At 62.0% G+C, this 26,184-nt stretch overlaps 7 protein-coding genes across 7 annotated transcripts; 4 read left to right on the forward strand and 3 right to left on the reverse strand.

Moving 5' to 3' along the window:
* Nucleotides 1-2,319: 2,319 nt before the first annotated feature.
* A1Q1_08167 (uncharacterized protein) lies at nt 2,320-4,559 on the forward strand (the record flags this gene model as incomplete). The annotated part of the gene is made up of 3 exons (XM_014326314.1): nt 2,320-2,945; nt 3,020-3,518; nt 3,567-4,559. 3 exons carry the CDS (start codon nt 2,320-2,322, stop codon nt 4,557-4,559), a joined length of 2,118 nt encoding a protein of 705 aa, XP_014181789.1.
* A 432-nt stretch (nt 4,560-4,991) lies between these two features.
* A1Q1_08168 (uncharacterized protein) lies at nt 4,992-6,290 on the reverse strand (the record flags this gene model as incomplete). The annotated part of the gene is made up of 2 exons (XM_014326315.1): nt 4,992-5,867; nt 5,919-6,290. The coding sequence occupies 2 exons, from the start codon at nt 6,288-6,290 to the stop codon at nt 4,992-4,994; spliced, it is 1,248 nt and encodes a 415-aa protein (XP_014181790.1).
* Nucleotides 6,291-9,668: 3,378 nt separating this feature from the next.
* On the forward strand, nt 9,669-11,645 carry A1Q1_08169 (conjugation with cellular fusion-related protein; the record flags this gene model as incomplete). The annotated part of the gene is made up of 1 exon (XM_014326316.1): nt 9,669-11,645. One exon carries the CDS (start codon nt 9,669-9,671, stop codon nt 11,643-11,645), a length of 1,977 nt encoding a protein of 658 aa, XP_014181791.1.
* A 2,351-nt stretch (nt 11,646-13,996) lies between these two features.
* Nucleotides 13,997-15,582, forward strand: A1Q1_08170 (uncharacterized protein; the record flags this gene model as incomplete). Its single annotated transcript, XM_014326317.1, has 2 exons — nt 13,997-15,010; nt 15,079-15,582. The coding sequence occupies 2 exons, from the start codon at nt 13,997-13,999 to the stop codon at nt 15,580-15,582; spliced, it is 1,518 nt and encodes a 505-aa protein (XP_014181792.1).
* Nucleotides 15,583-16,034: 452 nt separating this feature from the next.
* On the reverse strand, nt 16,035-17,742 carry A1Q1_08171 (nucleus protein; the record flags this gene model as incomplete). The annotated part of the gene is made up of 2 exons (XM_014326318.1): nt 16,035-16,727; nt 16,834-17,742. The coding sequence occupies 2 exons, from the start codon at nt 17,740-17,742 to the stop codon at nt 16,035-16,037; spliced, it is 1,602 nt and encodes a 533-aa protein (XP_014181793.1).
* A 286-nt stretch (nt 17,743-18,028) lies between these two features.
* A1Q1_08172 (uncharacterized protein) lies at nt 18,029-21,592 on the reverse strand (the record flags this gene model as incomplete). Its single annotated transcript, XM_014326319.1, has 2 exons — nt 18,029-20,559; nt 20,629-21,592. 2 exons carry the CDS (start codon nt 21,590-21,592, stop codon nt 18,029-18,031), a joined length of 3,495 nt encoding a protein of 1,164 aa, XP_014181794.1.
* Nucleotides 21,593-22,170: 578 nt separating this feature from the next.
* A1Q1_08173 (inosine 5'-monophosphate dehydrogenase) lies at nt 22,171-24,042 on the forward strand (the record flags this gene model as incomplete). The annotated part of the gene is made up of 2 exons (XM_014326320.1): nt 22,171-22,365; nt 22,606-24,042. The coding sequence occupies 2 exons, from the start codon at nt 22,171-22,173 to the stop codon at nt 24,040-24,042; spliced, it is 1,632 nt and encodes a 543-aa protein (XP_014181795.1).
* Between the last annotated feature and the right edge of the window lie 2,142 nt (nt 24,043-26,184).

The following is a 26,184-nucleotide window of genomic DNA, read 5'->3' on the forward strand; positions in this document are numbered from 1 at the left end:
CAAGGTATGTCCGGCCCTTGGCGCGATTTGAGGCCTGGGTGTGTGCGTTGAACCAGTTGCGAGCCACAATGCGAGCACAAGCCGTTGTCGCCGGCGAAGGCCGAGCCGGAGCAGGGGCACATGCACCCTGCTGGATCCTGCTGGGTGCGATGACGGGGGCTGAGTGGTCGAGGTTGTTTGTGCAAGGCACGGGCCGCGGCGTTGTCGCGTGGTTTGGGGCCGGTGGTGGCGCAGAGTATTCTGGCATTGACCGACCCGCAAACAAGGCACAGGCGACATTTCGCTTCCAGGAAAGTGTCCAGGACAAGGTCTGAATGCATTGTCAGGGGCAGGCGGCGCGGGTCGTTTGGTTCCAGACCCGTTATTTGCAGCCGTTGCAGCCGAGGGCGGAGGGCGGAGGAGCAATCTGGCAGAGTGATGAATGCAGGCGTAGGCCTTGGCTTGGCGCCTGTCATTGTGGCGACTACCGCTCGGCCACTGACGAGTGAGTGACGTGCGGTGTCTGTCAATGCTGGGGGGCGTCACTTTAACTCGCGATCGCCAACGTTGCAAGCAGCCGAAGCGAAGGGGCACGTCTCTGAGGAGAGGATGACAGAGGATCTGAAGCTTCTGGGGAGGGGCTTGCTCGTCTCCCCGACAGGAGCGGCTAAGGGCGGCACGGCAAAGATGGTACGGCAGTCCGGGAGATGCGGACCAGTCGGACCAGTCAGCTGCAAGCGTCCAGTATCTGCCAATGTCGGAACAGGCTCCCGGAGCGGGGTGCACGGGCCAAAGCGCTGCATTTCTTCCCCTTGTGCTGCAGAAGGTGAGATCCAATGGTTTCCGAGTTTGTCTGCACCGTCTTAGCAGTGCTTCCTTTCCAGTGCAAGTAGCGCGAATGCATCGGAGAGATGAACTGCAAGGGGCAGATTTGAGCTTGGGATTGAACTTTGATTCCACTGGAGTCCCAGCCTACTCTCTGCTTGAGAGGGGCATGGGAGGAGAGGACACAAGAGGGGTGTGTACCAGAAACGTAAGCCGTGCCTGGATTGCAAGCCAAGAATTGGTCCCAGGCACAGGGGGCTGCGTCGAGACTGTGGACTGTGGAGGATGAGAGGAGCGCAGTCATCGGCGCAGGCGGCGCAGTCTGTTTGGGCGGTGTTCACTGCACAGTCCTCTTACAGACAGACAGACGGGCGGCCGCAGTGCAGCGCAGCACTCGATGTGTTCCGATACACGGAGAAGGCGCACAGGTCACAACGAAAGTGACGTCCGGCGCTTTCGCCGTAATGTGTGTTCTTCTTTCCTTTCGATGTACAGGGATGAGTCACCAGCGAGCCCCAGTTGGCCAGGGACGGAAGCCGGCTCCTGAACAGTTTGCGGATTGCAGATTGCTGGGCAGATTGCAGATTACAGAGACCGTGGGGGGGAGAGGGGAAGGCGCAGCAGGCAGCCATTCGTCCGCAGTCGGTGTCCTCTGCAACAGGAGAGACGAGTCGATGCAGACTAACGTAGACGCCAGGACGCGCAGCCGACCGACGCTACGCTACACTACGCTACCTACTACGGGGGTTTACATCCCGATTAGCTCAGCCCATGCAGCCCAGAGCATGCAGAGCAGAGTACGCAGGCCCCTCCGTCGGCCAAGACTTGACCAGTCGCGTCGCTCTCCTCCGCCGCCCTTGCCCCTTTCGCGGGGCACAACCACCTGACGGCCTGACGGCCTGACGGGGATGGCTTCATCAGCCAACTTTATCGCCCTGCCCAAGCCTGACAAGCCTCTTTCGAGCCTGGGCAGCCTTGGCTTTGTCTTGGACAGCCCCTATCTTCCCACCTGGCTATTTTCAGTCTAGTCGCGTCGCTCATCTGGTCTTGTCAGCTTGCTCTCGACATTACCATTGTCCTCTTCCTCACCATCACTCTTCGACTTCTACTCACTCACTCACGACAGCGACAACCTCGACTCAGACCCCCACCCTGGACGACCACGCGAGACCAGCCGAAATAGCGCAAACTTTACCCCGTCCCGGATTCTAGCACTCTACTCCGACTGCAGCTGATCGTCACTCTTGCCCCGCATTTAGCACACCCTCCCCACAACCGAAACCGCCGCCCAACACCCGCCGCGACACCACCACCACTGCAGAGCCAGCAAACATTACGCAGGCGATCAACGTTTGTTCGCTCTTCCTTCCTCGCCATCTCTCCGTTCTCACTCTTACATCGAGCACCCGCCTAGCCCCCCCATCGCAGGGGTCCCCGCCGCCACTCACGATGACTGGGTTGAGCATACCGGGTCGCCGGCGCGAGTCGTCGGCGTCCCATCACGCGTCCCCGCCAATGGCCGCAGGCAAGCCAGAGTCTGCGTCACCCGTTCATGTTTTCTCCACCACGCCGCCGTCGCCGCACACTATGCCCATGGAGCCTATGGCGCACGACGAGCACGAGCCGACATCGAGCGGAAGCTCCATCGACGCAAGCGTCGGCACACCGGCATGCATGTCGCCCAGATCGCCCATGTACTCGTCCAATGACGGGTTCCTCGACGCCTCCGCCGCCATCACCCTCGGCCCCGCCGTGCCTCCCCTCCCCTCCGTCGTCACCAGTGGAATACCGCCGCGCGATGGAGCCGACTCGACCCCCTCGCCAGTGGGCAGCAAGACATCGTCCTTCTTCGCAACGAGCCAGTGTGACACCCCTCCCCCAGCTCCCCGACTAGCGCCCGCAGCACCCTCCCCATTATCACTGTCACGCGCGTCGTCGCTGCGCGCGCGGGCGCTTCCCAACCTCCCGTCCCCAACACAGGAGTACGACCATGTGGAGACCCCAGCCGAACTCTCGCAGTTGGCGCCTTTGCACCAGTCGCCGAGTCTCGCACCGACATGGGTCCCGCCTCGCCCCCCGCACGCAGACCACATCGAGATGCGTCTGTTCCCGGACGCGGAGCACCTCCTCGGCGAAGGCCGGTACGCGCGCGTTTACCTCGCATCGTACCGGCATCACGACGACGAGTGGGAGTCCAAGTGGCGCCTGTGTGCAGCCAAGCGATTGGCAGCCGATCGCGAGAGTCAGACGATGGGCCTCCGGGAGGCATTCTTCCTGAACCGTCTGAGCGGCCCGCCGACTCGCTGACCCGCCGCTCGAACAAGGGGCGCGTGTTCATCGTCAAGCTCATCGCAGTCAAGGAGGACGAAGAGGACGCCAATGTCCCGATCATGCCGCCCTCGCCGACGCCCGTCCGGAAACGCAGCAGCACGATCTATGCTGGCGGCCGCGAAGGACCAGAGCACACCATGGGCCACGCGCACTCCCCAAGCCTCCCCGGCGCCCTCGAGCTCGAGAAGCCGCCGAGCCCCCGCCGCCTCGTCCTGCTGCTCGAGCACGTGCCGCTCGGCTCTGTCGACCGCATGCTGCGTACCGAGCCCGGCCTCGTCGGCGAGCGTCTCTGGGGCCGCTGGGCGCGCGAGGCGGCCGAGGCGCTGGAATGGGTCCACAGCCGCGGCGTCGTGCATGCCGACATCAAGCCGAGCAACATTCTCGTGAGTCATACCAGAGTGTCTTAGCTAAGTCATACCGGAGTGTCTTAGCTAACGTATCAGCTGACGAGCGATCTGCACCTGCGCTTGTCTGACTTCGGATCGTCACTGCTGATCCACCCCTCGTCCCCGCCCACCGACGGCGTCGGGCTCGGCACATTGCCCTTCAGCGCGCCCGAACTCGTCGACCCAAACGCGAGCTTCTCCTTCCCGATCGACGTCTTCGCCCTCGGCGCGTCCCTTTACCAGATGATCACGGGGCGGGAGCCGTACCGCGGCTCGCGCCCTGTCGAGATGATGCACCACGTGCGCAATGGCATCCTCTGGGACTGGGAGGAGCGGCAGCGTCTGAAGCGCGTGGGCGAGCACTCAGCGAGCTCGTCGCCCTATCCCTCCGGTCCCTCCTGGCGCGCCGAGCCCGTGCCCGCCGTCGAGATCCGGAGGGCCATCAGCCTGCGCGCGCCGGGGGGCACGCCGTCGCCGCACAAGCGCTTCCCGTCTGCAGACCACACGTTCGGCAGCGGGGGCAGTCTCTCGGCCGAGTCCCTCTCTAGCTCCCCCGGGGGCATCAAGTCGTGGGCGGCGTGGGCGAATGGCGCGCGGCAAGACGCAGTCGACAAGCTCCTCGACGACAAGGGCGAGAAGGGCTTCAGCCCCCTGCGTCGCCGGGCCGGGAACGAAATCGCGCGCAACGCGTCTATCCGTAGCGCACGCTCTGTCCTCAGCAATCAGAGGAGCAGTCCCGAGTCCTCGCCCGAGAGCACGAGTCGGCGCCGCGCCCCCGTGCAGACTGAGCGGCCCAGCTCCGCCGCAGCCCTCAGAGCGATCACGGACCTGGCGCTCGACGGTGAGGACCGGCGCAAGGACAGCTACGACGACAGGGCGTACGCTGACGGCGCCCCCGCTATGCACTTCCTTGGCGGGGGACGTGTGCCCGATGACGTGAGGGATGTGCTCCGCGCCATGCTGGACCCGAATGCGGCAGAGAGGCCCAGTGTCGGTGACGTGCTCGCAGCATGGGATGAACTGAAGGTGGGCGTGTAGCCGGACGAGCGGACGAGCGATAGCGAGTCTGCGAGTCCTCTGCTCCCCTTTGTCGAGCCTCTCCTCGCCCTCGTCCCAGTTACACTCTTAGCCCTGAGCCCTGTCTCTGCCAGCGCCTAGCGACTGTACAGCACCAGCAGCATCAAGCATCCCCATCGAGAAAATACACCGGTCTAGGCGACCGCAAGCAAGAGAGCAAGCAAGAAATAATCACCGTTCCAAGAGAGAAGTGTTGTCTGTATCCCCCCCAAAAGTGAAGTGTTGTATGTCTTGCCAGAGAGAGTATGTGTACATCTAGATCTAATACAACGTATATGCCACAATGTAGCCATGACGCGAGCGGCGAGTGGGTGGGCGAGGGGATCGATCACACTCAACCGCAAACGGCAGCAAGATAACAGCATGGTGACAGTGGAGGGGTAGGAGATGGAGTTAGAAGCCAAAGATATCATCCATGGCGTCCTTTTTCTTCTTCTTGAGCTTCACTCCGTCCTTCTTCCTCGCCTTCTCCTTTGTTGGCTGGGGAGACGGGGCGTCGGCCGATTTGCTCTTCTTCGCTTTGGTAAAGATGTCGTCGACTGAGTCGGTCTTGCTCTTCTTCTTCTCAGTCGAGGCGCTCTTCCCTGTTGAAGCGGACGAAGGAGTGGGAGAGTCGACAGCGGGTTTCTTCTTCTTCTTGCTCGGCGCGCTCGGCGCGCTCGGCGCAGAGAAGATGTCGTCGCGCTCGTTGGGCTTCTTCTTCTTAGACGTCGAAGCAGAGGAGGACGAGGCGAAGATATCGTCCATGTCGCTCTTCTTCTTCTTGGGCTTGACGGGTTTGGGACTCGGCTCGGTCCTCGGCTCGGGCCCAGACTCCAGCTCGGGTTCAGGCTCTGATCGCTTCTTCGCCCCTGCTACTGCTGGCTTGGCCAATGTCGGCCTCGGCGTGGGGGAGGGACTTCCCGGACTACCCGGACTACCCGGCGCCTCGCCCGTGTCCATCCCCGTGTCCACAATGGCCATCATCTCCTCCCTGCTAATCACCTCACCCAGATCCCCTCCTCCTCCCATCCTTCCGCCCAGATCGAACTCTCTGATCTCCCTCGGCGCATCGAGGTTCCCGCCCCTAGGCCCCGCCTTGGCCAGCAACACCAGATCCTCGCTCCTCGCGCCACTCAATACCTCACTCAACTGTAATCCAAGAAGGGGACAGAGATGCACGCAGATCGCAAAGAGACGGCCGTACGACGCAATAAGCATAGTTTGGAGCGGGACGAAGTGGTGCAAGGCCAGCATTTGGGCCGTAATATCCGCTGCGAGGAGGAGAGACTTCAATAACTGGATATCAGCTCAGCAAGGAGAATGTCGGAACGAACTCACGCGTTGGACGAGGTCTCGCAGACGCTCCTCGGCCTCCTCTCCATCCTCTCCGTCCACTCCGTCCTCCATCATTCCATCCTTATCACCAGATGTCAGCGGCGCAAGCGGAGTCATAGCACCGGACTTGAGCCCCGGCGTCGTGGCTCCGGAAGCCGAGGCGCCGCCGGGGGTAGAGGAGGAAGATGTTGGATCGGAACAAGCGGAACAAGCGGCATACTGCCGTATAACCAGCCGCGTGAGACGGAGTACAGCCTCGAGACGGCGGAGGAAGAGCTGATGCCTGTGCTGCGCCCTTGAGCGCTGGTACAGCGAGAGGAGGAGGGCATACTCTGTCGCGAGGTGGGCGCGGACCGAGCTGTGTCCGGACACCATCGTGTTCCACTTCCCAACGTTTCGACTGGTATGTAGGCGGAGGAGAAGAGAGCCGTCGAGAATCGAGATGAGTAGAGGAGATGAATGTTGTGAAGCAGACGAAGGTGGAGGCCAAACACTCAGACGTCACTGAAATTCTGGTGGAGGCATGGAGACCTCCACTCGCGCGTCGTTGTTCGCGTCCACTCTCTCTCTCTCTTGGCCGTCTCAGCCCCGTTTCTGTATTCCCTGCGAGTGTGAGAAGCTTTGTTCGTACAACCTAACCCTATGCTATATGCTCTGTAAACATTGGGACGGGCAACGCTGCACTCTATACCTGACGATCGATGAAGCATTCTGTACGCGATCGATGGAGCTCATGTCCCCGTGTAGTGCTCCTCTGCACCGTAGAGAGCGGATACGGCCGTACCAGCATACCCGTCTCGTCTCTCGTACACACTGACGGCATACCGGAATGGCGGCCAGCTCTGCTTCCCGCAGTTCAGCGCCGGCAGCAGCTCGCCTCAGACCTTCTGGCCCTTTGACCTCTGCACGCTCTGCGGCAGTGGGCAGGCAGCGGCTCAGGGAGTCATACATAGGGGCCAGCAGGCCAGGGATAATGGCCCGATGGATTGATTCCTGCGGTTTTTTTTTGGAAGGCCTGCCGCAATTCCTGCGCAATTGCTCTAGTCTGGTCTCGAGCGACGCGCTAACCGTGTGTCAATGGTGGCAGCATGAGACCGCGCAGATTAGCCTCTTGGGCCAGATCTCGCCCTGCAGGTGATGCTGCAGCTGCGGGGCTTCTGACAGGGATTGCTTTGCCGGAGAACTCGTGAGGGTCTCGCGAAAGAGCATGGAAGGGTTACACAGAAGGGGAGTACTGAAGAGGAAAGGCAGGCCAGGACTCCTCGGAGCTCGGAATCGTCCCGTTTCTGCGGCTCACGGCTCCGCGGCCCATTAGCGCTGCAGGCGCACGGCCACCGAGCCACTGGGCCACTGGGCCACCGGGCCACCGAGGCCAGCGGCTTTCCGCGTTAAAGGCAATTAAGCATCCCCGGGCCCACTCCACCGACTCGGACAGGGCCAGCAAGGTGTGGCCACATTCTGCAGCCTTACTCGCATCCGACACCTACTTCTACTTGCCTGAATGCAATGGGAGAGTGAAGATTGAGTCGAGGAGACCTGTAACCATTGCAGTTGGACGTCTCTCTTGTGCGGCGTTTCGTGACGAGTTTTGCACGCTTCGCACGCTTTCGACATGTGCACATGTAGCAATGATCGAAAGCGTCACGGTGGCACGATGGTCGTCGTATCTTGCGCGTGTCGGGTCCGCAGCGAGTGACAACCTCGCTGTCGTTGGCCAGGTCCGATTGCACCGGGGTGTCCAACTGCAGAAAGTCTTTGGGCTGAGGTGCCCTGTTCCCTGGTGCCCTGCCCCTGGCGCTTATGAGCCCTTTGGGTGCAGTCACGTACCTTTGTGCCGCTGGTATCCCGCTGCTTTGAGCGACGACGTTTGCGAAAGCTCTGGGAGTTCTACAGAGGGCCTCTGATGCAAAAGCTGGGAATGGGAAGAGTAGGAAGTAGCGAGTGACGAAGGATCAGGCCGACGGCAAGAGTTGCGGCACGGCACGCCCGGCACACACACCGATCCATCCATCCATCCCACACACACTGCACACACACCACGCGCTCACCGCTGCATCTCAGCGATCCCGCACACAACGCCGCCAAACCCATTCATTCATTCGACATCCATCCATCTCACATCCCATCTACCCATACTCCCCCCCTAACTCTTATTACTCCTTGTCTTGCATCGACCGAACGACCCCTGCGACACACACACGCCGACCCGAGCGACTCTATCCCTCTCCTCCCCCTCCTCAGCACGAGCACTCCGTCGACCCGACAGACCGCCCAGTTCGAACCCTACGCGATCGCGATCCATCAGTGCGCGCGACCCTCGACACACCCAGAAGGCACACCGACGCGACGCCGCCCCTGCCCATCTCCTAACCCTCTGTCATCTCGTCTGGCCGCTCCCTCCGCCGACAATCCGGCGACAGCGGCTCGACACCCCCCACACCCACACGCCCGGTCCCTCCGCACGACGGCGCGTAACACGGCGCACACCCCGCCGACACGCCCGACACGTCCGCGCGAGGACCAGGCCAGCCAGCCATGGACTCCAATGGTGAGTGAGATTGTCCGAGGGGTCTGGCGTACAGTGTTTCCGTCGGCGGCGGAGGCCGACGAGCGATCGGGCCAGACAGCCTGCGGTAGTTCAGACAATGCCGCTCGCGAGCACCAACGCGTACCGGCGTTGCGGCTGTTATGCTCGCAGCACGCAGGTCAGACATCCAGCAGCCTACCAGCTAGCGGTCTGAGTCTGGCGAGGATAGAGGATTGCGGGACGCTAGGCTTGAGGGATTCGACCAGGACATGAAGGGACGCCGCGCTCTTGGGAGACGCACCGTGCATTGCGACCCCTGCTCGGCGTGCATCCCCCTACATGCTCGTCGCTATGCACTGCGCAATGCATGCACGCAACTGCACATGCATGCAGAAGTGTGCTATCAGCGATAGCGGAGGACGATGCCGGCGGGTCTTTGGCTAGGGACGCGGCTGTCGGGGCCCTACACCTGTTCCAACCCACCAGGCGCACTGGCACGCGCACCATCCGTCTACCCCTTCATCGTGTTCCCGATCCCTTTTCACCACGTCGAGCACTCGGACCAGGCAGACTCGTCGTTCTCTTCTCTCTTCTCCCTTTGCATCCTCGCACACAGACGCGCGCACGCACGCCGTCCCGCACTCGAGACCACCCCCGAGTCCGCAGCGCATCACGCGCACCCAGCACGCGCAACCTCCCTCACCCCGAAACACTCTTGCCCTCAGTTTCACCTTGCGTACCCACTCTTTCCCTCCCTCCCCATCCACCACGACCACCGCCAACGCGACTACTTTCCTCTCGTTCACCCACAAAGCCTCCCCAAGCCCAAACTCTAACGCACAGGCCGGCAACGCACCTCGATTCCCGGCTCTTCCACCTTCCGGAGACTACCTACCTTTTCACGCTCGCCGTTTCGTCGTTCCGACAAGCACGCTTCGCCCAACCCTGACCACCACGCCCAAACATCAGACGGCGCACCGTCAAAAGTATCCACCTTTCCGAGCCTAGCGCGCGTCGTTGTCGACGACTCGAGCCTGTCCTCTGCCCTCTTCGGCACCTCCATCTCGGACGACACAAACGCCGGATCGTCTCAGCAGGTTCCTTCCTCGGCCTCGGTTCAGAACATTGTCGACGCGTCCGCCCCGCAGCCGATCATCCCGCCCGCATCCCAGCAAAGCAGCAACAACAGCGGCTCGTCCGGCGCGTCCCAGTCTCCCCAGGCCGCAATGTATCAGTCCAGCCAACAGACGCCCCAGCAGCAGCAAGTCCCTCTCTCCCCGCATCCCTACAAAGTCCCCGCGCGAAACACGAGCAGCGGAAGCGGATCGACACCCTTGAACGTCGGACTCGCGTCTTCGCCCTCCAACTTTGACCTCGAACCGATCACCTACCCCGCGCACCTCGCCCAGACGCGCCCGCCAGAAGTTGGAGGTATCGTCCAGCCATTGACCGCAGGAGCGACCGGAAGCAGTACGGCCACGAGCACGTCTGGAGCCGGATCCCCCAACACCGCGACCGGAGGATCAGGCGCGACTTCACCAGGCGCGCCAGCAGTCCCCGTCCGGTCAGCACACCGCTACCACCGCGACATTTCCGCGCTCGGCTCGGGCACCGCTGCTCTCGCTTCCGCCATGAATCTGACGACCTCTGGCCTGGCTGCCAACGCGGTCAACACACCTGCCGCGCCTCCCAGCAACTCGCAGTCGGCTGCGACGCCATCCATTGGTGGATCCGGGTTTGCGTCCCAAAACGGCGGCACGATGGGTGGTCCTTCCACGGCGACGTCGTCTTCTTCGATCGCACAGTCGCAGCAGCAGCCCTCGATGGGTGGTGTGTCGCAGGGATCAGGGGACAGCACCCCGACGGTCGGGCCCTCTGGAAGCGGCAACCAGCCGTCGGGTGCCTCGCGATCATCGGCTTCGCGCAAGGCCTCGAATAACGCCTCGAGCAGCGGCCGGAGAGCCGCGAGCGGAACAGCGACCGGAGCCGACAAGGACGGCGAGGACGGTAGCGCCGACGACGTGCAGGGCAAGCGCCGCGGCGAGGGTGGAGTGAGCCGGAGCTCGCGCCGACCGCCGAAGGCCCGGGAGCGCGACCACGCCAACGCGGCCAACCTCGAGGGCGAGGGTGACAACCTCCTGTCGCCCGTGCTGCCCACGGCCAAGGTGCCTCGCGCGCCCGCATCGGCAATGTACTTCTCCCCGGTCGCTGCCCACGGGCGACCGCCCGGCCAGGCCCTGCGCGCGCACACCGGAACGCTCGTGGGTGATCGGATGTGGTTCCTGGGCGGTGTTGATGCGCGCTCGTGCTGGCGCGGGGTTGCGTCATTTGACACCGAGTCGCTGCAGTGGTCCACGGTCGAGACGCACGGCGAGAGCCTCCCTCCGCTGCGTGCGCACACGACGACGCTCGTGGGCGACCAGCTCTACATCTTTGGCGGCGGCGACGGACCGACATACTCGAACGACGTCTGGGTGTTTGACACGGTCACGCGACGATTCTCCCGACCCGTCATCGCGACGCCGCGGGCAAACCTCCCTCCGCCGCGCCGTGCGCACACGACGGTGCTGTACCGCAACTTCCTGGTCGTCTTTGGCGGCGGTAACGGACAGGCGGCGCTGAACGACGTGTGGGCGCTCGACGTGTCTGATCCCTCGCGGCTAACGTGGCACGAGTGGCGGACGCGCGGCGACGTCCCGCAGAAGAAGGGCTACCACACGGCGAACCTCGTTGGAGACAAGATGATCGTCTTTGGTGGATCAGACGGACACGCATCCTTCGCAGACGTGCACGTCCTGAACCTGCAGACTCTGACGTGGACGCTGGTGAACACGGAGGTGAAGCACAACCGACTCTCGCACACCGCCACCCAAGTTGGAAGCTATCTCTTTGTGATTGGCGGCCACAACGGACAGACGTACGCCCAGGACGTCCTGCTCTTCAACCTCGTCACGCTTGCGTGGGAGCAGAAGATCCCCAAGGGCATCCCGCCCCAGGGACGCGGATACCATGTCGCCGTGCTCCACGACGGACGCATCTTCATCTCGGGAGGGTACAATGGTGTCTCGGTGTTCGACGACCTCTGGGCCCTCGACTTAGGCGCGGGCGCGTACCTGCCGCAGGTGACCACGTTTGAAGTCGACGAGAACGCAGAGCACCTTCACCCCCCGGCGCCTCCGAGCAAGAATGGTTCGAGGATCTAGCCGGAGGCGCATCCGCAGGGTGTGCCGAGGCTGTGACATCTACGCCGCCACGGCTCCAGCGACGCCCGCGACACGATAACGACCCGGGACGACCCCACGCTCACGCCTAATCTTTTTCCGCTCTCTGCGACACCCTACCTCTACTCTTGGCCGGCGCGAGCGTGCATCTGTGTGACGCTTTTACGTTTCTCTCCTTCTCTATTCTTGTGGACTATTCTATTTCTACTCCCTCCAAAGTATATCGAGCGCTCGCGATTCCCCTCCTTTATAATTTGGCATGCAACGTGTGTATCTGCACCAGCCGACGCAATGAGGAGCGAACGAAGTGAACGCGAGGGCCAGCATAAGTGAGGCGGCGAGCAAGGTGAGTGTGTGCATTACGATCGAAATCATGAAGCAGCTCGCTTTGGTTCCTAAAGCAGTCGATGAATGCGAGCTTGCAAGCGAAGCAACAAGCTCATGTGGTGATGGAAAACGCAGCGAATGGCATAGCGTGTGAGTAAGGCAGTGAAGTGAGAGTGATCGAGCGTGTGTTCCAACAATCAAGGTGCCTAGAGAAATGACGACGGCTATGACGACTGATACAATCGGGGTCCAAGCTCTTCAGGTCGCGTTTAAGCTCAAAGACATGTGCGGCACGCGGTGAGTGTCTGGTTCCAGGCTTTGGGTCGGTCGGTATCCGGGATCGCGTAGGTCAGCCGTAGGTCAGTGGTTTTGCCTGGAAGTACCCGCCCGCGCAACTGTGGAAGGTTTCGTCAGGTTTCGTCAGGCTCGTCAAGCTCGAGTAGTCCAGGAGGCTCGCGACGGGGCTACGAGTGAGGCGTGCAAGGTACGGACTGCAAAATGAGCCGATGTCGGGAACTGAGGGCTAGCAGCTACCGGGCTCTTTCATCCTTCTCCGTGAGTGGAACTATCAAGGTCCACTGGCAATGGCGCGGACATGCGGAATTCGAGCCGAAAAAGCGCTTTTTGGTCATTGTGGGTCAGCAGATTTAGAATAACCGACGCCATGTATGCCGCGAGAGGAGCAGCACAACCAGGTGGTCCCGACGGCAAGACGGCAAGACCCCGATGGCCGGTGTCGGGTGGAGCGAAAGGAACTCAGGACGTTGCAATACTACCGTATAGCTTTGTTCACAGGCGCGCGCCAACTGACCAGTGCAGTGCCAAGCGCACGTCGATGTCATGCAGAGTGCGAAGAGTGGGGAAAGTGTGCTTTGCCTCGGGGGTCATAGAATACGCTCGGAACGGGGCGAGTCTGCGCCTACTGTTACGCACCTACCGAGAAGGCGCACTAGACGGTCAGCTGCACCACCAGGGATGTGCGGGGAGTTGAACCACCTCGCAGTGTGCATGACTCTATTTGGCACGGCACACTCGCACACCACTCCCCCCCCCTTTGTCCATCCAACTCTTTCTCTCTTGCGCATCATTCCTCATTCCCCCTCTTCTTCATTGTTCATCGAGACACACCCAAGGCTCACCAAGGCCGAGTCCTGGATACCCACCCCACCCCTGATCGACAGCGGTCCACCGCCGACGGAGACCGGGAATCGCTCTCGCTCCCATTCAAGACACCACCCACTGCACCTGTCACTTGTTACCACGACGGCTCTGCACTCGACGCCCAACTGCCGACCACGGCGAGGACAAGCTCTCGAACGCTTCAAGTAACCGCTTATTCCCCCTCGGTACCCAGCGGCACGCCACCCACCCGGCGGAGTGCGGGCTACTGCCTCCTAGTCCTGAGATCCAGCGGTCCTGACCCCGCAATCCCCCCTTACTCCACAGTGGAGGCTTCCCAGACACCTACCCACCCAGTCGACACGGAACGACGCACGCATCCCAGTGTCAGTGGGCAACGGTATTTCCCCGTCGTCCACCTTTACACCACGTCTCTCGTTCGCATCGCCGCAGTCACACTTGGCACCCGTCAAGCCCGTTGCTAGTCTGAAAGCCGCTCGCGCCGCTCGCTCTCCCGAACAACTACTACTACGGTACCCCGGACCGGACACCGCCGAGAAGCTAGCTTGCACCTAGCACGCCACTCCCCCACCGCCCAGCCGCCCGGCGCACTCGCTTATCTGCGCAAACCGCCGCACTGCACGCACTGAGCTTCCCACAACCTTGCACCCGTCTACACTCCCGAGCAACGAGCAAGGTAACACTCGATTCATCACTTTAGTCACTTGTCTCACCGTCACTGCAGTACAGCGTCACACTGCCCGTCGATCGCCAATCATCCCGATCGCCCGTCGCCACCGCTCGACACTTCGGTGCCAAGAACTGAACTGCCCAGGGCGCCAAGAATAGAGAAACCTTACAACTAGACTTCGCAACAGCTTCGTATCATGGACGAGCCCCGCGTAGAGGACATGCGCGACTCGCCGCGGCGCAAGCGTGCCGCCTCGCCCGACTCGGCGTCCAAGCGGCGCACACAGACGCCGACAGCGTCTGGCTCTGGCTCCAGCTCTCGAGACGTCTCGCCGCCCTCCCCCTCTCCAGCCCAGGAGGCCTTCTTCTCTGCAACCGACGCAAGCCCCAGCAGCTCCCGCAGCACCGACACGATGGCGATGGACTATGAGCTGCCTCCCCGCTCCTATGTGCCTTACGCCCAGGGCCGAAACCCGTACAGTGTCAACGGGGGACGGTACGAGTCGAACAGCGAGGTGCACGAGCGTCTGGCGGGATGGAGCATGAACGAACTGGGCAGCTTGGATCCGCACACCGGCCCTCCGCCTAGGTGGAATCCGACCGCCGCACCCCGCAGGGAGAGCATGTACGCTGCCTCCTCGCCTCAGGCAGTGCGTGATGCGCTCTTCGCTGCGCGCGCCGAGCGTGCCGAGCGCCTCAGCGCTGAGCGCCCCTACCTGAGCCGTTATGAGCCTCCCCGCAGGCGGAACCCCGAGGTTCTCGACCCGGCGTCCTTGTTCGAGGCGGGGCCCAGCAGCCTCGCGGGGGCCAGCGGACCGAGCTCTGGGTCCGAGAGCGGCTCCTCCGGCCTCGCGTCGAGCAGCAGCTTCGAGCCCAACTGGGACATGACCGGGGTGTATACCCGGCGCACTGGCCCGCCTCCGGCGCCCTCAACGGGCTCGAACGCGCGCTCGAACCTGGCAGCGGCACAGGCCCGCCTCCGCGCCGAGCGTCTCGCCGCCTTCGAGCGCAGGATCTACGCCGAGCCTCCCCCTCCCGCATCTGAGGTCGCTGCTCGCTCCCGCTTGCCCCCCAACACACTCGGGCACGCATCGCACGGCCACGCACATGGATCCCACTACAACCCCGCCGCGACGCCGTTCGGCTCCGCCCTCGAACGGGGATACTACGCCTACGCCCACGCCCGCGGCGACCCGTACACTTTGATCGCGGTCCCGCCCGAGTTTGCGCGGTACGCATTCAGCCGCCGCCGTCTGCCTGCGCGCCTGGACGGGCTCAGCGACGAGAGAAGCGGCAGGCGGCGCGGGACGCGCTCGACGCAGTGTCGAGGCTGGCGACGGAGGAGCGGCGCCGCCTCGCCGAGAAAGTGCTCCAGAAGGTCGTCTACTCCGAGCTGTGCGCGCACGTCAACGCTCCTTCTGCCGCTGCTACGTCCACCTCGGAGCCGGAGACAGTGTCCGGTGGCATGATGGACAACCTCGAGCTCCCCGACGCCCCCGCCAAGACCATCACATGGGACGCCGAAGTGGAGACCGCCTGCGCCATCTGCCAGGACGACTATGATCCCGCCGACGAATCAGTGCTCACGCCCTGCGGACACATGTACCACTCGTCGTGTCTTGGGACGTGGCTCGCGCGCAGCAATCCCGCAGCGAGCACCTGTCCCATGTGTCGCAGGGACTTGGCGTGTCTCGCCGTCCTGAGGAGGATGAGCGATGAGGGCGAGGCGAAGAGGCTCTGGGTCTCGGTCGGCGATGAGGGGGAGCGTGGGGGGTGGATCTGAGCGAGGTGAGGCGCGCTGAGACGCCGGAGGCGGCGAAGGCGGCCATGCGGCGAAGCGTCGAGGCGGCGAGGCGATCAAGGAGGGCAGCAGTGGCAGCGAAGGAGGCGAGGCGATGCTCATTTGGACGCAGCAGTGGACGCATGCCGTCGAGAGCGACGGGAGTGAGTTGTAAGGCTGGCTGCGCCAGTGAGGAAGAGGAGCAGTGTCGATGTCTCATCTGTTATCTATCCATACCTCGTCTGTGTCGGAGTATACCTGTAGTTGTACGGACAGTGTTCATGCATGTGTAGCTATCGCGCGGCGAGCGAAACGAGCGGAAGCACGTCGCAAGGGGAAGGGTGGATGAGCAGAGATATGCCACAGGTGTGTGTCCGCGCCGATGGGTGAGCCGTGCAACCTCCTCTGCTCAGCACTGTGATGCCCCCTCTCAATGACCATGCATGCATAACACATCATCGACGTCGCTTAGCCTCCCGCTGCTCCTTCCTCTCCGCGATCCTCCTCTTCTTGAGCTCCCGCTTCATCTCAGCCACCCGACTCCGCCCCAACACCAAACACCGCTTCTCGCCGAGTCGCACCACCGCCGCATTGTGGGCATTACTCCCCCTCTCGCCCTTCTCCACGATCTCGGCGTCCCCCTCAAGCCCCTCGGCCGCGTACCTGGCCAATCGGGCCGTGATCGCAGCGTCAATGACGCCAAGCACCTCCTCGGTGGGAGTAGGCTTGGGCATTTTCCCCTTTTGTTTTGTGCGCTCCCATTCCGCGTCTTCGAGGAACAGGCGGACGAACGACAGCAGTTCCTCGGGCAGACCATCGGCGGGGTCGAGGGTGAGGATGAACGTGTCGTCGGCATCTTCAAGCCACGCCTCGAGCCGCTCGTCCCAAGGAGGATTGGGCCTGCCGTCTGCGTCGAATTCGATGGGTTTTCGGAGCTGAGCAGCAATGGCGCGCAGCACGAGGTCGCCACTCAGTTCCACCTCGTCGCCTGCGTTTCCCCCCAATTGGGGGAAGACGGAAGAGGGGAGTTGAGACGCAAAAGAAGAGGGAAAGGGGAGGAGATCGACGTGCCCGTACTTCCGCAGCAGCTCGGAGTTGCACGGAGACGAGTAGGTGTTGTACTGTGCGTTAGCTGCGAGCGGAGCGGGCTGAAGCGAGCTGGAGCGAGCGGTAAAAAAGATGGGATTGAGGAACGGAATGGGGAGATGAAGAGATGGGGAGATGGGGAGATGGGGAGATGGGGATGAAACTTACGATCTGCTCGCCGGCGTTGATGTCCCGCGTCGTCGTCATCGTGTACGCGTCGTCGCTTGCCTTGTTCGCTGAAGCCGAAGCCGCCGGAGCCGCCGAAGCGGCCGAGCGCATGCTCACGTCTCCCTGTTCCTCCCCTTCACCCTCCCCCTTCTCCTCGCCCTCCTCATCCTCCTCCTCATCCTCCTCCTCATCAGGGCTAAACAGTCTCGCATTGTCCATCTCATAAGCCGCATTCAGCATATCCGCCAAGGGCACCATGACAGCGACCTGCTCCTCCTCTTCTTCCTCCTCCTCTTCATCGCTATCCTCACTCCTGGCCTCCTTCTCCTCCTTCTCCTTCCTGTATCCTGCATCAACCCTAGCCCGGGGCACCGTAAAGCTGCGACTGAGCACACGCGAACCTTGACGATGATAACACTCTTTGGAGAAGTCGCCCACAAACACGCCGGGATACGCGGCAAGGAGGGGCGCGACGCGCTCGTCGTAGTCCCTATCGGCGGACGCGCGCCCGATCCTGTTCTCAATGTCGGTTCCCTTCAGCAGCGCGAGATCGGGGGCGGGCCACCACATTGGCGTACTGAAACTCCCAGGCATGGCGTCGAGGTACGCTCGCCACGGGGACTCGGCGCGGCTGTCCTCCCACATCAGGGCCAGGATGAGGCGCGTCCAGCCCCCCTCGAGACTGGCCCAGTCCTCGGGCTTGAGGTGCGTCGAAAGGGTCGAGGTGTGCTCGGACAGGAGATACGACGAGGGGATACTGAACAGCGCAGTGCCGCTTGGAATGTCGCGAGTAGCTACCGCGCCATTCCCCATCCCCTCTATTGGGCACAGGGCGAAGAGATCGTCCCCGATCGTGCACCCGTTTGCCTTTAGGCCGGCGATGAGGTCGGCGCCGTCAAAGTCGGGCATGGTTGTGTGTTTGTGTTGTGGGTGGGAGGCAAGTCACCGATACAACGCAAAGCAAGGAGGAGCAGAAAAATCAGCGATTCAGGCACAATCTGTTTGGTTCCTTTGCCTCCACTTCCACTTCTCTCAGCGCTCATCGCAGAATCTATGATTGCATGCCGGAAACAACGTTCTATAAGAGTAGTACACTTTCTATAATATCCTTCACCACGAGACACGCCCAGCGACAGGCTCACCGGCTCGCCGCCTCGCCCGGTTAGATGTCCGGACTGAACCAGTCATACTTCATTCACTTGTCCAGCTCGTTTGTCTGGCCGAGCGTGCCGCGCAACTCGGCCCAGACCCACACCTTGACCATGGCCCAGAGGTTGCCCTTGGGGACATTGGCAATCTCACCGCTCGTGCCCATCTGCTTTCCGAGCTGGCGCAGGATGGGCAGCGCACTCTGGAACAGGTCCATGTTCGGGTTCAGCTGCCGGCCGATGCCCTCGAGGAGCAAGATGGAGATGATCGTGTTGACAAAGTCGCCCTCGAGCTTGACGTGGTGCTGTCTAACCGCTGTCAGGACAGCAGACAACACGTCCGAGATGCGGATCTTGGCCAGCGAGAATGTCTTGGACTTCACGTTCAGGACGAGGTGCTGGATTTTCAGCGCGAAGAGCTCCTCGTCGATCGCGAGATCGGGGCGGCGACAGCGCTCGACCATGAGCGTGCCGGCTTTGTAGCCGTCAAACTCGGCTATGGCCTGGAAGAGATCCAAAAAGTCGCGCCGGTTCTTCTCGCTGAGCGACGTCACCAGACCCGCGTCAATGAAGATGAGCTGCGGGATGTAGCCCTGCTCATTCAGCTCGTCGAGGCGCTTCAGCCACGCGTCCTTGTCGTGCGCCAACCCCTTTAGTTCATGCACGAGCTCTGTTTCCGACTTGGATTCGGTCGGAATGTCGCTGCCCTTGTCCTTTGGCGGCTTCTTCCCCTGCAACCTTTGCAGGAAGGGACCGATGATGTGCCCCTGTACGGGCTGCACGAAGCGCACCATGATGTTGCCCGGGTGCAGGTCGCCGTGCGTAAAGTTGTCTAGCAAGAGCATCTCGAGGAACGCGTCGAGGCCAATGTTGGCCATTTCGGCGTCAAAGGGGCCCCCACCATTGCTCAAGAAGTATTTCAGAGGCAGCGCGTCCTCGTACTCTTCGACAAGCACGTCCTTTTGATAGTCTGGGTCGCCGTTGCCGCGGTCGAGCCGGATGGCTTTCGGGAACGTAACAAGATTGCCGCGCTTGGCGAAATTCTTCTGGAACGTGTCGAGATTGTTCGCCTCGACGCGCAAGTCGAGCTGCTGCGTCATCATGCCCGAGAAAGCGGCGACTTCCTCGGGCAAAGAAATCCACTCCATGCCCGGGAACATGTTGATAAAGTTTGCAAACACGCTCATGATGGCAATGTCGCGCCGCACCGTCTTGGCCACGCGCGGGTGCAGCACCTTGATCGCCACAGACGTCACGATGCGCTCGTCCCCCGTCTGGTCCGCCATGCGCTCGACGAGCTGCTCGGCCTCGGCGGGCGTCTTGGTCAGAATCTCGGGCCGCAGTTTCGCCCGGTACACTTGCGCAATGGCGCCGCACCCAATCGGCTTTTCGTCAAACTCCTCAAAGATCTCGGACATGGGCATGCCGAACGCGCGCTCAATGACCTTCTTCGTGTGGCTAAACTTGTGCGGGTTGTTGTTCGAGTGCAGCTTGGACATCTTCTCGCACAGCGCGGCAGGGAACAAGTCCGTTCGCGACGCAGCCCACTGGCCCAGCTTGATGAAGGACGGGCCTGCACGCTCCATCTGGCGCACGAGGAAGGAGTACCACCACAGCGCACCCCAGTTGTCCTCCGCATCGGCTACCGCGCCACGACCCCTCTTCCGAGGCGTCGAGCCGACCATCAGCATGGGCGCGGTCAGAATAACCGGACCAAAGAGCAGGGCAAGGTGGATGAATCGCAGAAACGTGAAGAAGGGCTCGATGATGTACCGCCGGATCATGCCGATTACGCCGACAAACTCCTCGTTCGGCGACGAGATCGGGTACTGCTCCTCTTCTTCTTCGTCCTCGCGCACGGGGATCAGGTCGTTGTTGAAGTGGAACTCTTGCGCATGGACGGGTTTCTTGAAGTAGAGCAGGGCAGCGACACCGACAGTAACGAGCAGGATCAGGCCAAGACCACCACCAGCCTGATGGTTGTGCTGGTGGCCGGGGGAGGACAGCGTGTTGGACCCGTTGTAGCCGACATGACCTCCTCCGCCCATACCTCCGGAACCGAGCGCCGCGAGTGCGCGTCCGATGCGGCCCTGGGGCTGGTTCGGCGGGCCGTCGAGCGAGCGGAGGAATGGCGAGTTCTTGATCTGCGGTTCCTTCTCGGCGTCTGCGGCGCGTTTCTGGACCATCTCCCAGACGGCATCGCGGAGCACGTCGCCGCGCACGGCCTCGAGTTCCTTCTCGAGCACGACGAGGCCCTTGCGGCTCGGCATCGGTGCCTGCGCGTTCATTTTCCGGATCAGGTTGTTGAGCTGGCGGACGTTTTCCTCGTGGAAGCTGTGTTCGCGCGCCTCCCATGCCTCGTCGCGGCCGGGAATGCGGTCCTTGGGCGGGAGCGTTGGGATCGTGTGCGTTGCGAGAATGTTGCGAGCCACCTGGCGCACGTACGAGTCCTTGAGCAGATTGCGGAAGTTGCGGAGATCGTTCTCGACCTGGTTCTGCAGCTCGATCCACGGAGGCAGGGCACCCTGGCGCTTCACGATACGGTTCCTGCTGTCAGCTCGTCCTCCAGGATGGCCAGCTTACATGAAGAAGTCACCTGTTGTCATGAAGGGATTTCGCTCGTTCTCGTCCTTGGCCAGAGGCGCACCTCGGAAGCTGTTGACCTTGAAAGCGCCGGCGTCTGATGTCAGCCGATAGAGCATGACCCAAAGCCCACCTTTCGCGCGCTGGATGCGCTCCTCGATGAGACCGTCCCACGCGCGCATGCCGCTCGCGCCGCCCTTGGACGCGCCGAGCACGGATGCGCCGCGCCGCTGCCTGTTCCCGCGGAAGGAGGAATAGTCCTCCTCGCCCTCGGCGCCGAGATTCGTCGCGTCGCCGTCCTTGATGCCGAGCCTGTAATCGATAGAGCCTTCCCGCGCACCCTCCAGGCGGCCCTGGAGGAGGTGCGTCTTGCGCGCATCCCGGACTTTGGCCTTGCGCGTGCCGTCCGCATTTGGCGGGAGCTTCAGCTCGAGCATATTGTCGAAATCGCTCATGCGCTTCTTGTCAAAGGCACCGTACTTGACCTGCGGCGGGGCCGCGATCGTGTTGTCGCCCGTGTACGTCGCGTGCCACGGCTTGTGCAGGTGCGGCGGAATCTTGGTGCGGTGCGGGTTGGCCAGCGGCGTGGACGAGTGCAGGTAGATGTCGTCCTTGTTCTTGACGACGGGCTCGCGCGGCGTCATGTCCAGGTTCTTCATCCAGGCCTTGATTCGCTCGTCGGCCGCGTTCGGCTTGATGCCCTCGCCGGTACGCGGCGGCTTGTGCGAGTCCATCAGCATGCGGAGCACAGCGTCATGCGTCGACTCGTCGCCGGTCCAGATCGGCCCTTGGTCCGCCACGAGGTGGTCCCGAGAGCTGTCCCGCTTTGTGGTCGCGTTCGCCTTTTCTGCGGCCTCCTCCTGCATCGCATCTGCAAAGAGCTTTGCGGCACCGGTGAGCTCGGCGCTGTCGTGTCCATTGCCGTTGCCGCTTGACCCTGAGGGCGGCGGGGGTTTGGCAGTCGAGTATGGTCGCCTGAGGAGCTGCCTCGTAGAGGCGAGTAGCGCCCTTGTGCCCACGGGCATCATGATGGGCGGGCTAGAGGGTGTGGTTCAGCGACGACGACACGACTGGGGATGAGTGTGAGAGAGAAGAAGACAAAGATTGTTAGCGGGGAGTCATGAGGGACAGCCTGTAGTGAGCTGGATGACTACCTTGCGATGTGCCTTTTGCCTCGTCCCTCGTCTCCTTTCGTCCTTGAGCGCGGGAGTGGCAGCAGCAGCAGAAAAGTACGTCATAGTACGGCACGCCGGCTAACTTTCACCCACTGCTCATGTAAGGGACTGGCTTGCCGGTCACAGACGCGTTTAGAGTGATAGTTTTGATTCCGTTAGCCGCACAATGAAGTGTAAATTGTACCTGCAGAAATTTCTGAAGCCGCCCGCCACTGGAGACCGTCCCCCCGCCCTGCTCGCGCGTGCAGTGTGTACCCTCTCGCTCTGTAAATTCTTTCTTTCGATTCCTCTTCTTCTTCTTGGGAAAGCATCGCAACACAGTCACACCGCCTGTTGGTCCTTGTCCTTTCCCGCCCTCCGTATCCAGCGCGTGTATCAAATACTCCTCCTCCCCACCTACCTCCCAAAAGAAAACAAAAACAAGACCAACCATGTGTGCTAACGGTACCGACGCTGTCAACCCTCCCCGCTCCCAGGAGTACCTCAAGCCCGAGGACGCCATGAAGTTCCTCGACGAGTACAAGCGCGGAGACGGTCTCTCCCTCTCCGAGCTCATGGACTCGCGCAAGAACGGAGGTCTCACCTACAATGACTTCCTCATGCTCCCCGGCCACATTGACTTCCCCGTGAGTTATTACTAAGCCGCCGGGACCTAAGCCTTATCTGCCACACCCCTACGCAATGTCGGGTCGGACCTAGTTTCTTATCAGGAACAACCGCGATTTGCGGCGGGGGTGGTGGTGGTCAATGCGATCATATGCAGAAGCAAGCACACCAGCTGTGCTGTGCATGTGTGCTTCTGCGTCGATCCGTGTGCTATGCGGCCATCATGTGCCGTCTCGTGTATCAGTGGCTGACCAAGCCAGGCTTCCGAGGTCTCGCTCCAGACCAAGGTGACCCGCAACATCACCCTGAACGCTCCCTTCCTCTCCTCGCCCATGGACACTGTCACCGAGGACCGCATGGCCATTGCCCTCGCGCTGCACGGAGGTCTCGGTATCATCCACCACAACTGCTCCGCCGAGGAGCAGGCGGCCATGGTGCGCAAGGTGAAGAAGTACGAGAACGGCTTCATCACGGACCCGCACTGCATCGGCCCTGACGGCACTGTCGGCGACGTGCTCGCCGTCAAGGCCGAGTTTGGCTTCTGCGGTGTCCCCATCACTGAGGGCGGCAAGGTCGGCGGCAAGCTGCTCGGTATCGTCACTGGTCGCGACGTTCAGTTCCAGGACGAGAACAAGCCCCTGAAGGAGGTCATGACGACCGATGTCGTCACTGGTGCCGCGGGCATCACGCTCGAGGAGGCGAACGCCATCATCCGTGACTCGAAGAAGGGCAAGCTTCCCATTGTCGACAAGGAGGGCCGTCTCGTCTCGCTCGTTGCTCGCTCCGACCTGCTCAAGAACCAGAACTACCCCCTCGCCTCCAAGCTCCCCTCTAGCAAGCAGCTGTACTGCGGCGCGGCGATCGGCACGCGCCCCGGCGACCGCGACCGCCTCAAGCTCCTCGTCGAGGCTGGCCTCGACGTTGTCGTCCTCGACTCGTCGCAGGGCAACTCGGTGTACCAGATCGAGTTCATCAAGTGGATCAAGCAGACGTTCCCCAAGCTCGAGGTCATTGCGGGCAACGTCGTGACGCGCGAGCAGGCCGCGCAGCTGATTTCCGTCGGCGCCGACGCCCTTCGCATCGGTATGGGCTCGGGCTCGATCTGTATCACGCAGGAGGTCATGGCCGTCGGCCGGCCGCAGGGCACGGCCGTGCACGCCGTGTCCGAGTTTGCCTCGCGCTTCGGCGTGCCCACGATCGCCGACGGCGGTATCGGCAACATCGGGCACATTGCCAAGGCGCTCTCGCTCGGCGCGTCCGCCGTCATGATGGGCGGCATGCTGGCCGGCACGACCGAGTCGCCGGGCGAGTACTTCTACCACGAGGGCAAGCGTGTCAAGATCTACCGCGGCATGGGCTCGATCGAGGCGATGGAGCACACGCAGAAGCCTGGCGCCAAGCCCAACAGCGCGGCCAACAACGCCGCTACCGCCCGATACTTCTCCGAGGCCGATACCGTCAAGGTCGCCCAGGGCGTCAGCGGCGATGTCCAGGACAAGGGCTCGGTCAACAAGTTCGTCCCTTACCTTTACACTGGCCTCCAGCACTCGCTCCAGGACTCGGGCGTCCGCTCCCTCACTGCCCTCCAGCAGGGTGCGCGCGACGGCTCCGTCCGCTTCGAGCTGCGCACGGCCTCGGCCCAGCTCGAGGGCGGCGTCCACGGCCTCAACTCTTACACCAAGCGTCTCTTCGCCTAAGCGGGCGAGTGAGCGCAAGCGAGCGCAGCGAGTGCAGCGAGCTACGGAGCCCGTTGAGCGCGGGCGCGAGCAGCGAGCGAGTCGAAAGCAAAACGATACAGGCATCGGCCGCGAGCATGTACTTTATTATGAATCCCTCTTGATCACGCATGCTTTCGTAGTATTGGTTGGATGGAGGGACGGACGATGGGAAAAACAGGGTTAGATGTCTATAGCTTTTTCTGCCAGTCCTCACCGGAGACTGCAACCTAGCGTTAGAGGACACATGTACTATATGCATGTCATTGATAGTGGTACAACTGCTGCGTGTCTACACTGCTGCTACACTCGGGCTAATGCTGGTATTCGACTGACCAGCTCGGGTTTGCGTCTCGAGCAGACGAGGTAGGGAACCCCAGCCTGGCCGGTAGTGCCGGGTTGTACGCCAGAAACGTTGGGTACGCCTGTTGCGTCGGGTATGCCAGTTGCGTCGGGTATGCCTGCCCCAGCCTACTCTCGTCATCCAAGAAGCGGTGCCGCTAGCGCTTCTTGTCGCTCCTCCCTCCGTCCTCGGGATGTCCGACGTCGACCATGTGTTCCTCGATCATCCTCCTCACGAGCGCCTCGGCGTCATCGGGCCCAAACTTGCCCTCTGGCGGTTGCGGGGCCGGCGCGGCATTGGACCCGGGACGCGTGGGCGAGGGCTCGAACGCCTCCCAGATCGGATACAGGACGATGATGTCCTGCACACACGCCATGAGGACGGGGAGCGAGACTTCGAAACTGGCCAGAAACTCCGCCGGGCCGCCCGGTGGAGGTGGCAGGCCGAGCGAGCTGTTGTTCTCGAGCGATAACGCGAGGGTCTGCAGTTGCGACGAAGAGCGCGTGCGCGCCTGATTCCCGGACATCGTCGTCAATGTGAAGGCAATGTAGAGCGCCGCAAGCGCGATTACGTAGGGTGGGTACAGCAGCGGCACGTCGGTACGGTAGCTGTCGTTGATGATAAACCTGGGGTTAGCTCTGTACGAAGTGCAAGTAGCTTCCTTTCTGCTTCTACTCACCACGCAATCTGCAGCGTTCCCTCGTCAATCTCCATGAGGCCCTCCCCGCTTCCCCTGCCCATCAGGCGGCGCACTCGCTCAGCATCTCTCGCCCGCTCGTCGTCTTCTCCTCCGAGGCCCTTCGGCGCCTTGGCCGCAGCTGGTCCCGCAGCCCGTCGCGCCTCGCTCTCCCGCGCATCTTGCTCTTTCCTGATGTCCGCGTCCTCCTGCAATCGCGTTTTCGGGTGATAGCCTGCGTCGGCGGGTTCTCGGCCCGTGATGTTGAGCAGTGCGCGATACGGATGGAAGACCACCAGGTGGAAGTCAATGTCCTCGATCATGTAGAACTCCATCTCGCCCAGCTTGTGCGGCTCGGCAGGGAACATCTTGATGTGGTGTTCTGATGTCAGCTATCTGAGAGACTTCGACACAGCTCCGTTAAAGGTAGCCGCTAATATGCGGCTCTTCGCCTCGACTCACCAGCAAACACCACCTTCGCCTCAGCCACCACACTCTTGATGTGCACTGGCGTCTCCTCAACCTTTGCAGCAACGAAGATGCACGCCGCGAGTACGAGGTACGGATTCGTCTCGCAGTAGGCATTCTTGGTGTAGAAGCGGCGGAAGTAGACTGTAGCCGTCGCGATCGGAATCTGGCGCAGCATGAGGCGCTTGCCAACCTTCTGGATCAGGCTCGCGAAGAAGATGTTCAGGCAGAACAGCTGGTGCGGCGTCGCATACTTCAGGTCCGTCTCGCGCGCCTTGGCCAGCTCCTGCCGCGTCAAGAGCCAGTACTTGGCGTGCGTTGACGCGTAAAAGTTCGACGACATGGTGTCGCACGAGGTTGACCGCGGGTGGCGATGGCAATTGAGTTGTGGGGTTTGACCAGAGGGAGTAGGGCTGTTTATACGGAACCCAGGGGATTCTCCGAGGCACTTCTACCTTTCTGCACTATCACTAGCGCCGAGGAATAGCTGTCGCGCGATCTCCGCTGGTCGACGTTGGCGACGGCTGCGGAAGCAGATGTCGACGGGGAAGGTTGCGCCCAATCCGCCCTTGTCTCCTCCGAGGTACCGCAAAACTGACTAGGGTGCTGTTCCAGTAACAAGCTACTGGTCTCCCGA

The sequence above is a fragment of the Trichosporon asahii genome (genome assembly GCF_000293215.1).
Source record: "Trichosporon asahii var. asahii CBS 2479 unplaced genomic scaffold scaffold00018, whole genome shotgun sequence".
NCBI classification, from domain to species: Eukaryota; Fungi; Basidiomycota; class Tremellomycetes; order Trichosporonales; family Trichosporonaceae; genus Trichosporon; species Trichosporon asahii.